This window comes from Idiotropiscis lumnitzeri, chromosome 13 (genome assembly GCF_059441095.1).
Source record: "Idiotropiscis lumnitzeri isolate Australia: NSW breed Sydney's pygmy pipehorse chromosome 13, RoL_Ilum_1.0, whole genome shotgun sequence".
In the NCBI taxonomy this organism is placed as follows: domain Eukaryota; kingdom Metazoa; phylum Chordata; class Actinopteri; order Syngnathiformes; family Syngnathidae; genus Idiotropiscis; species Idiotropiscis lumnitzeri.
The window spans coordinates 10,410,150-10,421,550 of NC_142403.1; the positions used below are offsets into that span (position 1 = coordinate 10,410,150).

At 39.9% G+C, this 11,401-nt stretch overlaps 1 protein-coding gene across 1 annotated transcript; it reads left to right on the top strand.

Annotated features, from left to right (window-relative positions):
• The first annotated feature begins 463 nt into the window (after window positions 1–463).
• Window positions 464–10,069, top strand: rgs8 (regulator of G protein signaling 8). The gene is made up of 5 exons (XM_088312370.1): window positions 464–716; window positions 6,506–6,616; window positions 7,123–7,184; window positions 8,990–9,156; window positions 9,249–10,069. Exons 1-5 carry the CDS (start codon window positions 592–594, stop codon window positions 9,441–9,443), a joined length of 660 nt encoding a protein of 219 aa, XP_088168496.1. The 5' UTR covers window positions 464–591; the 3' UTR covers window positions 9,444–10,069.
• The last annotated feature ends 1,332 nt before the right edge of the window (window positions 10,070–11,401 follow it).

Genomic DNA, 11,401 nt, shown 5'->3' on the forward strand with positions numbered 1-11,401 from the left:
CCTGACAATAAAAAAAAAATCTTGCTCAGAGAAAAGGCTGGCATCTGCCAATATCACACCAGATGGAGATGGCACTCCATCTTGGGCCGAAGAGTTTAATTTCACACACACACAAAAAAAGTGTACGTGCACTTAGAAGTGCTTGGTAATGTCCACTCTTCTTAATTTAGGAAGCAAACATTAAGGGAACTGAAGCTCTTGATTGAAGCAACAATCTGCTCAAATTTATTTCATTTATTTTTCATTGCCTAAGTTCCAATGCACTGTACTTTATATTGTATGTATATTGTATCTCAAATCCCCCCCCCCCCGCCATCTTGTAATCTTGTATTGTCTCTGCTAGTTTTTGCAGTATTCCGTCCCCTCGATCGTAATGTCAAAAAAACCCTTCCCAACTTTGAAAATGTGCTTGGGTTGTCCTTGGAGATTCTTCAAAGCTCACTTCACGCTTGTCTCTGATTCCACCCCCTCTGTCTCTCACTTCTCTCCACTCGCTTCCACATTTCAGACCAATGAGCATGCTGCCGCTGGCTCATAGAGCACAATCTGAAATATATCATATTATCACTTCTGAGCGCTTCACGTTCCTACATGCACAACACCAGTATCAGCTGCATTGAAGACTGCATCTTACTCGAATATACATTTTGGAGAGGCAATAATAAAAAAGGGAGACAAGTACCTCATCTGCTCTGCATAGACTCAACAGAATCCAGGTAAAGGATTAATATTCACTTACTAACTGTTATGTAACTCCTCTGTGAACATGGCGCTCAAAGTATTATGTGAGTCGGTGCGCTTTACTAATGGTTTACTTGCTGATTATTATCAACAGCTTTAAATGGAGGCTTTCTGTTGAATCAGGGAAAACAGTGATGATGCAAAGACTGTTTGGTTAATAGCTGAAATTAAATGATTGCTCATACAAACTCCAATTGATGCTGGGACATAAAAATAATGAAATAAAAACTAAATCTGCAACTCTTATATTACATTGAATAATTCACAGCAAATATTTTTTTTTAATATTCAAACTGGTACGATTTATTGTATTTGCAAATATCCACTTATGTTCGCCGTTGTTCTATTTTTTATTTCAGAATGCATATTTTTCATGGTCTGGACTGCTGGCAGGCCTGTCTAGAATTCTCTCTGCAATAATGGCATGCTGTTGCAACACGTGTAGAATGTGGCTTGGCATTGTCTCCCTAATAAGACATTGCTTGAATGGCAGCTTATGTTGCTCCAAAATCTGCAAATAGCGTTCAGCATTAATCGTGCCTTCACCGATGTGCAAGTTTCTTATACCATGGGCATTAACACATCCCCAAACCATCACAGACACGAGCTTTTTGAAAATCCAGATGGTACTTTTCTCCTCTTTTGCACAATATCCATGATTTTCCAAAATCAAAATTTGAAATGTGGACTCGTCAGACAAAAGCAGACCGTTCCACTTTAGGTCAGTCATTCAGTTTTTTTTGTTTACGTTTTGCATAACGTCCCAACATTATTAGAACTGTGGTTTGCATTTTTCATTTTACCACCACCGTGTTTTTTTCTGCAAACCTGACAAAAGTGGACGAATTGAATTTCAAAATTGCAATCGCTTAATATGTCAATATTTTCAAACTTCACTGTAGCTTCTCTAAGGTGGCATGGTAAATGAGTATTTAACATATTCACCTCTCAGCTCTAATGATGGGAATTTGAATCTTGGCTGCGTGTTTCACTTCTGGAATTGCATGATTTTCCCATGTCTGCCGGGACGGGTTTCACTCTCATTGTACTTTTACTTGAATAACGGACGCAAAACAATGTGAGAAATCTTTGAAGAGGATCTAACACATCGTTTTTTTTCTCCACGCAAAGGTAAATTCATATTTGCTACTACTTGATTGCATAATTGGTTGTCGGACATGAGCAGCTGGACAAGCTGACGAGAACAATTCATCAGGGCCCTTTGTTCATCAGTCTGCCCGTGATTACCTAAAGCCTTTAGAATTAACGCGCAATCTCACTTGAGATTTAAATCAAGGTCAAATTACAGGTCAACGTCACATGGTGGAAAAAAAAGCTTTGACTATTTATTTCAGTTTCATTTTTTTCCTATGGCAATTCATTCGCCAATAGGGTGTGTAGACTTTTTGCATCCTTTAATCTCGTAGGAATGTGTTAATTGCTTAATGTGCCCATCTGATGTTGCCCTTCCGACATATTACAAGTGTGCATCCTTGTCAAGATTCAACAATGAAACAGCAGATCACATACTGTACATAATGTAAAAAAAGAAGAGCATCCAACTGTGCAGTCAAAGGCTACCTTTCTGATGCGAGTCGATTAAAATAACATGAAAGTGATCCAGGGTAGCTTTGTCATAGTCGAACCACCAGAGATTTATTCAGATGAGTGAATTAATAATTTTTCCTTTACACTAGAAAAGTGTGGCCTAATGTATAAACTTGAAAGGGACTTGGTTGATTTCTAAAATTCTTTTATGCATTATTCTCAATTGATCCACTCAACATAAGTATTAATCTGTATTATTTTAATTAATAGCAAGTACAGTATGTATTGACTATTACCGGTACTTTACTATTCAGGTCATCAAAGGAGCTCAGTGAGATGTAATAGTGAAAACGGGAAAGGACTATGATGACCAACATATGAGAACTTTGTATTCATGTAATCAAAAAATCCTGCGCGTAGTCTGCCTTCCACCAAAAGTTATCTGGGCTAGACTCCAACTCTCCGTGACACTGAAAAAGATAAGCGTTATTGAGAATGGGTAGATGATACAGTGCGACTAAAGCTACAATGACAGAAAAAAAAAGCAGTAGGCTTCTATTGCTACACAGATAATACAACTTTATTTGTTTTGTACATAAATCGGGTATACACAATGCAAAGATCTGAAAGTACATTTTCGTCGATTGTTTTCTTTGTTTTGCTGATTTGGGAGAAGCAAATACACAAACGCTACAAAATGTGCTTTTTTATGCATGCAGAAAATAAGGCTCATTGTGTTTTGGCGGTTAGGTCCCCAGATTGCGTATTTTCCAAGTTGTGTGCAGTCTCTGCAATTTGGCCCTCCACGCACGTGACATTGGCGAATAAGCCGGCTACCCTCAGGGTAATGCAAGACTGCGTGCTTCTTCGAAACATATCCTCAATGACAAATTGGCACTACAAAGGACAGTGCTTGGGCAGATCACATATGCACATTCCTCACAGTGCTGAGAAGAATGAAACCTGCTTTATATAAGCATCCGTTGTTCCTTGTGATGGGTATTGATTTTTTTTTTTTTTTTGTGGATCTAAAACTCGGTTAACATCCATCCATACATATTTTTTTGCTAATTCCTCCCTTCACTAGCTGAGCTGGAGAACTGGCGAGAGGCAGGCAAAAACCTGAACAGGTCGTCAACCATTTGTAGGGCACACTTTTGCACCGAAAGACAATTCAGAGTCTTCAGTTCATTTTCATGTCTTTTGGGAGAAAAGCCACAAAAGCGTGCGTTCCATGCTCACTCGGTGGACATGATATCATAAATGCATGTGAAGCAGTTTGCGACACAGAAATGAGGACATGGAAGGGAAAAATGAACTGCATTGCACCAAGTTAGCTCACATCAAAGCTATTGTGACGGGCAAAATGATCTGCATCTGTGTTTGTTTAGCAACAAGCCTATAGGCATCTTTCAAGGAGAACGAGACAATGTAGCGTGTTCTTTATAATTCAAGAGGTGTGCCAGTGTGTGTCTGGGATGCTTGCTCTTTCTATTTTTAGCTCCTTCCCTCCGGGAGTCAGCCTTTGCTGCATGGCTGAATAGAACATGCACTGTTTCCTCCTGACTACACAGATTTGTCAGGATATTTTTATAAATAGTTCAGCAGAAGCACGTGTCTGCACTCCACTGCAGAGCTTTGAGACACCAATTCATCACAAGAGAGCAGGAGAAAATCTGTTTGGAAAGCACAACTAAAAAAGACATAAAGTCATAACAGTTTCTACTTTAACCTATTTTATGGATAGAAATAAATGTAACATTATTTCCAGAGCTTGGAACTAGACCCTCATTTGCATGTCAGACATTCACGTCTCTTCATTCACAAACAGTTAGTGACGCTTTCGACACGTTCAAAGGCAATTTTTGTCATTTCGCGAGTAGGTTCGTCACACGCACGAGGGCTGATTCGTGGACCGGACTAAATTCCACCTCCGGCCTTTGTTAATTGAACTCTTTTTCAAAATTTGTCACTGCCCAGCTGTGAATTTATTTCATTCTATGCCAGACTCTTGGCAATATTGTCCGACTCATTCTAGATTATCCCTCAACCTTGATGTTGTCTCTTCATTTGTCATAAACTCTCATGTAATATCAATCTATAACAATTCTGCTCAGATGACACGCTTATGTGGAAAAAAAATACTCAAATATTTTTTGGGCCTCTTCCAGATGGGTTTGCGCAACATTTTTTTCTCGTCTGTACATATGATCATCTGTAAGAAGCCTATTCATGGCCCTCGATTCTGGAAAGTGTACCCCCACCAGCGGTGCTCCTGCTTTACTTACCCGCCACAATCCCAACACTTCCAATTCATTCCGTTTTAGTTTCCAAAGCCGGTTGGTGGAATGACATCATTGAGTGCATTTGGATCGCCATTGTAATTTTAACAATGCTTCAGTTTTTATAGGGAACGTGTCAAAGATATCCAGAGCCACATCAATTCGAACTCAGTTGAATCAACAAGAACATGCGTGGTTTTATAAGACACTTACTTAAGTGGGTCAAGTCTCCCAAACGCGAAAGTTAGACATCATTCCTGCATACAGAAATAGTGCATGGAGAGTTGGACTGGAAATTGCAAGGAAGCAGGATCCTCAAAGTAGTGCTTTACTATTTTTATCTTCCCTCAAAGGCTTTTGGGACTCATTGCAAAAATGTGTCATGGGGGGGGGGGGGTGTTGGTACTATTCATGCTGCATCTCAAATCCTTGCTGAAAATCAAATGTGATTACTAAATGAAACTCACCTTGAGATTATGACTCACTGATGAGATGAACTAGTCCGGTGAGTTTGTCGTCTGCATAACATCTACTATGTAAGCGGGCTGTTTCTAGGGCAGACCGCACATCGAAAGTGGAGCTTGAAACAATCAACAAAAGCTTTGATGTTTTTTGCCCTGACACACATTCCAGAAGGGGTTGAAAAGCCCCGAAAAAAGCATTCCGTACATCGACTCATCAAACCAAACAAACCTGCCCAAATGTCCGGAGGTATTCCGAAAATATTCTGAAAAATGCTGTCATTCTCAGAGCAAACTGTCGGGCATTTGTGCAATAAACATTTTCTCTGTTATACAGATATATGTGGAGATGGACAGATTCATTTATTAATTGATTTAACGATTGATTGATTAATCTAAGGCGGTTTGAACCAGTTTGCTTGTGTCGAGCAGAATCACCATGCGTCCAAAATTGTTACTTTTTAGGGGAAAATGATAGAACTGTGAAAAAATACGATTAAATTGCTCCCTGCTGCTGGGAACCGAACCGAACCATCCCTAATCTGCACTCATCAAGAAATCCACAATGAGTTGGTTAGCATGACGGTGAATGAACATTAAATGACTAAAAAGGGTGGAGTGCGGCGTCATTCTCAGAGGCTGCTAACCTCTTTCATCTTTGTCTCAGTCCCAGTTTCATCTTCTGCTTCGAAGCACACACACAGGTAGTGTCCGCAGTCCATTCATTTTAGCTTCTGCTCCAATATCAAATAACAAATGTGGCAATAAATGGCTTGTGACACCAGTTGCTCGTTCACTAAAACGCTTGTTCTTCAGTCAGTCAACCCCCTTCATTACTTCCCCTGGGAGTGTGTTGACCACAGGCATCTGCCCGACGGGTCTATGAGTCACTGGAAATGAATATGTTGCATGAAATCATATGTTGGTATCCTTCGTGCGACTGAGCCGTTGGAGAGGAGAATATTCTGAACATTGTGTAGAAAGGTGCGCTGGCACAAAGCACCGACCACCCATCAAATAGCAAGCGTTTGGCTGATAGAGTATAAAGAACTGGTTGGTTGATATCTACAGTAGTACTTGCTAAGAGAAAATGGCCCCCAGCTGTGTTAAATTCGTAAGAAGAGAGAGAAGTTAGGTGTGAGTGGGAGAAGCTCCACATAGAAGGCTTCTTTTGCTCTCTCAATCTGGCACTGGATCTGAGACACACTTCCGGATGAGGTCAGCCAGGGGCCACTCTTCAAGGCTGCGTGGAAATGGTGTGATGTTTTCATAAGTGGTCTGTGATAGCAAACAAAGAAACATGCAGAGAAACCAACAAACAATTGGCAAAACTATATGTTATCTGGCTCTCGCTTTAACATGTTTGCATTTCGATTTTTTTTTTTTTTTTTACCAATGCCAAGAAAACATCACATTATAAAACCGATCAAGTTGATTGATCAATAAATGTATTTTCTTATCTTTATTGTTCAGGATTAGTACCATGAAGACCAGACTAGGATGTTTATCTCACAAATCGGACTCCTACAGTGACTTCTCTGAGTTCCTGCCGCCAGTCCATGAAACTACTGCCAGGTGTTTGAAGTGAGTCCATCCATCCATCTTCTTCTGTTTATCCGGGGTCAGATCGCAGGGCCAGCACCTTTAGCAGGGCAGCCCAGACTCCTACAAACAACATTTTCTGCTGCAGGCTCATGCTGCTGAGGGTGTCCAGTTTGGTGACCACAGCATTGCATCCGTGCTAGATCCAGATGTGTTGGTGTAGGCTTCATCAAGTCATAATCTTCAACTCTCACTGGGCTGATTCCACCATTTCTAACCGTAGCCGTTATCCACTTGAACAATGAGCAGCATTGCGCTTCATTTTTCTTCTCTCTCACGTCCTTTCTCATCTCACTTTGCTGTTTGCATTTCCTATACTGTGTGTAGTCAGAAACTAGAATTTACTACCTTTACAGCCTTCAGCAGAACAACCACTCTGAATATATCGCAGGATAAATCATACATTAAATCATGATGCCCTTCGGTATTACATAATCCATTAAAATGCATGACAGCCATTCTTAACGAGGCATTTCTCTCTCCTTCAGATTGTCAACAGATGAGGTTGTTCAATGGTCTGAATCATTTGATCACGTTCTGTCCCACAAATGTAAGTAAACATGTTATGTTTTGGAGGTTTTTTTTTTTTTAATATGCATCTTGCAATGGTAACACAAACTGTTACAATTACACAGCATATTCCAAAGTGTTAATTCAACTCCCTATGAGTGTCTATATGGGCCCAATGTACCTCGAGTTAAAATGAAACTTTTGAGAGTGTTAAACAGTTGACACTGTGACAAAGCTGGAATAGTCTAAAATGAACGATTTACTTAAACTAGTGTGTTTTGTTCAAAGTTAAGATTATCAGTGTTTTTTTTAACACTGAATAAGTGTAAGTGTAATTACATTAACACAATGCATGGTGAACAGGCTTTATTTCAATATGCCTTCATTTATATAATGATAATGCAACGTCAGTATCTTCCTCAAGGCTGAAGATCGAACCCAAAAACTTCAAGTTGGGAGTCGACCACTGTATGATCTTGTGAACGTAAACTGGTAATCTTTTATAATTTTATATATGCGAGTCACTATGGCTGCTACTGACTGACGGGAACCAAGCAAAAACTCAAACTACTACATATTTTGAAAATACTTAATCTCAAATTATTTGCAATTAGTTTGATCTAGGACAGGCGTGGGCAAACTACGGCCCGGGGGCCACAAGCGGCCCATTTAACGTGTTAATCTGGCCCGCCGAACTTGAAAAAAAATAAATGAATAAACCTTGTTAATGTGTTACTTTCTAAATACTGTGTTTTTTCAAAGACATATATATTGTTGTAATGCTTTAATTTTCCTTTAAGATTAAATGTATTTATTTTCTCCGATGAGTTGAGGTTACCAAAACACTCCATCCATCTGCTACTGGTCCGGCCCCTCTGTCAAATTTTAGAACCCCTTGTGGCCCGCCAATCAAAAAGTTTGCCCACCCCTGATCTAGGACTAATGTTAATTCAGCAATTAGGACGAAAACCTTTCTTGACTGGACGTACATCATTTCGGGGGGGCGAAGCTTTGCAAAATGGTTAAAGTTCTTTTTTTTTTTTAAGCAAGCCTCAGAAGGACCCATCATATTAAAATTGTGGTCTCTGATCTGCTCATTTATGTGCAAGGCTTTGGAAGGGACCAATTCTTACTGTAGTGGCCTGGAGAGGGCTGTTTGCCTTTGATGCTCTCCTGATATTAATAAAAATTGCAAAATTGTAGAGCCTGGTTTATATGTGGAGAAACCTTAAGCATGGCGGGATCTTGTAGCTATTGGTCACTTTACAGGTTTTATGATTAAGAAAGGAAACCATGTCACAGGTAAGACCGACAGCAGAAGACTGCTTAAATTCATCACACAGTATGCATTTGAAGATACGTAGCACATTTTGCCATTTAGTATTTATGTCAATAAAATGAAACGCGTGCGTCAAAATGTAAAACAAAAAAAACAATTTACACTGCTACTGTGTGGCCTTGTGCAAAACAGCAGTTGTGCAAGTAATGTTGCATATTTACAGCTGAGCCATGCTGTCCACTCTTGCCTCTGTAAACAACCGGCACTAGAAGGATGGAAATAACATGTCAAACTGACACAGGGTTTGTTGAAAAACATGCCCTTCCTCTGTGCTTGCACACAAATTGATCATTTATCTATGCTAATGAAGAAAGATTGAAGAGGTGGGAGGAGTATGATTTGTTTGTGTTCGAAGGAAAACAGCCCTTTACCATTTCTGGGAACAAGATATTGTGTATCAACTCATAAAACTTTCTGAAGAATGTTGGTGGTACTCCGTGATATTAATCATGTTTTTTTTCCCCCTGTTGTTTTCACCTCCTCCCTTTCTCTTGCCACACATCAAGATGGCCTGGCTGCCTTCCGAACGTTTCTCAAAACAGAGTTTAGTGATGAGAACATCGAGTTTTGGATGGCTTGTGAGGACTACAAAAAAATCAAAAGTTCAACCAAACTTTTGTCAAAAGCAAATAAGATCTTCAAGGAATTCATTGATGTTCAGGCACCAAGAGAGGTCAGTCTGGCCGACTCTTTCATTTGTTCCTGAAATGAAAAGGCAAAAAAAAACCAAATGTGTTTTAATCACTGAACGCATTCTTGTGCCAGGTCAACATTGACTACCAGACCAGGGAGAAGACCAAACAGAGCCTGGAGGATCCCTCGCCCTGCAGCCTCAATGAAGCTCAAGCTATCATCTACACTCTCATGGAGAAAGACTCTTACCCTCGTTTTCTCAAGTCCAAGCTGTACCAGGATATTGTCAAGAGGACACACACCCACGGCCAGCGGAGATCTGTCTGATCCAATAAAGACACCCGTCAATGGACATCGAGTTGCGGCTCTAAATAAATATTGCATTCGATATTAAATAATACTGTGAATCAGAAGCAATGAGATGGCATGCTTGACTGAACCTTTCGTCTCTACCAGATTTGTGCATGCAGTCCTTTGCAATCCAATGTGAACCGTAGGGAAGTGGATACATGAATAATAGCTTTACCTCTTCTCGTTTGGTGATGAACGAGAACGGATAAAAAAAGGATTCAAACCAACATATCGTGTCAGAAATATTGAATCAGTCTTGAGGTTACGAGATGATGTTTGGTATTTATGAGATTTTTGAGTTTATCCGTGTTTAATGATTTTTGATTTTTTTGTCTCTCCTTAAGATTGTTTGGATGTCTACCAAACTTATGCAGATGTTTACGCTGAATGAATTGATACGATATCGAAGCTATGCCAAAATGTGTTAACGTGTACACAAAAATGCATGAACAATTCTGTGATATTGTATATCAAAGAGAGAACCCATTGTGGTTCTTTGAATTTAGATTGCTTATAAAAAAAAAGGTGGATACTAAAAATACTATAAATGGTGCATGACTCGAGTAAACCAAACTGGAAGCTGAATAAAACATCATTTGATATATTTGTGTCGCAATATATGGTTTGATTGTCATGTTTGGGGGTGTCCGTTTCATGTGGACCCAAGTGCAGGAAAGGAAGGCAAGTTTAGGGGGCATTTATTACAAAAATAAAGATATGCAATAATGGAGAGAGAAGGCATGCATGAAAAAAGACTAAATAAAAAGAGAACTTTTAACTGTAGCATGCAGAGATGCTTTAGCAAGAAGCCCGAAGAAAAGTTAAAGACCCCGTGGCTGCCTCATTGGAGGCAAGGATCAAGCACACAAGATGGGAAAATCCAATAAATAGACAAAAAGTGAATGACAGTGATCATAACATGTCGATCAGATATGAGAGTGAAGAACCTGGAAGAGAAAGACAGAATCCGTTTGAAACGGTACTAAAAAAAAAATAATAATTAAATAGATAGCAACTAGGAATACAGAAGTAAGGGAAAAAAAACATTTTGTGTTGGACGGAGTTCACAGTTTGGTGTAGCGATTAGTAACGACTCTTTTCTATGAGCCTGATTAAACTTAAAGTTCCATCGAAGCAAAGGTAGAAAATGAAAAATCCAGAACAAAGTCAGTAATAAGGAATGAGAGTGAGTCGGGTCACGTGGAGAAGCAAGTGGAATAAAGGAGTAATCTGATAAGGAGCTTTCAATGCAGGAAATCAAATTAAATTTGAGAGGATGAGCAATAAAGGAAGGCAAGGAGACACCTGAATCTAGACTGATGAGATGGTGGCGAATGAAATCAGTCGGAGCGTTGTGTTTGTCTGCGCAACTCGCAGCTCTCAAGGAGCTGGACAACAAAACTCACGTGTCTGTAATTCAGATCGCAATTATGTTAACTATATTTCATTTGAAAATGGTTCCAGTATTTCTCCGTATCAAAATCTAAAATTTGTGTCAAAGTCGAAATATGACCTTGTCGTTGCAAAAACAATACAATCATCGGCTTTCTCTTTCTCTTGCGACGTTTCAAATCCATGAACTTCCCTGTGCACTTCTTATCTACCATATCCATCCATCTGAGGCGCTGGAGCCTATCCCCGCAATCTTCGGGCAGTAGGCGGGGGACACCCTGAACTGGTTGCCAGCCAATCGCAGGGCACACAAAGACGAACGACCATCACAGCTCACAATCACACTTAGGACCAATTCAAAGTGTCCAATCAACCTACATTGCATGTTTTCAGAATGTGGGAGGAAACCGGATTACCCGGAGAAAACCCACGCAGGTACTGGGAGAACATGAATCTCCACACAGGAAGACCGGAATCGATCCCATGACCTCTGCACTGTGAGATCATCGTGCTAACCAGCCGTCCACCGTACCATATTTAGA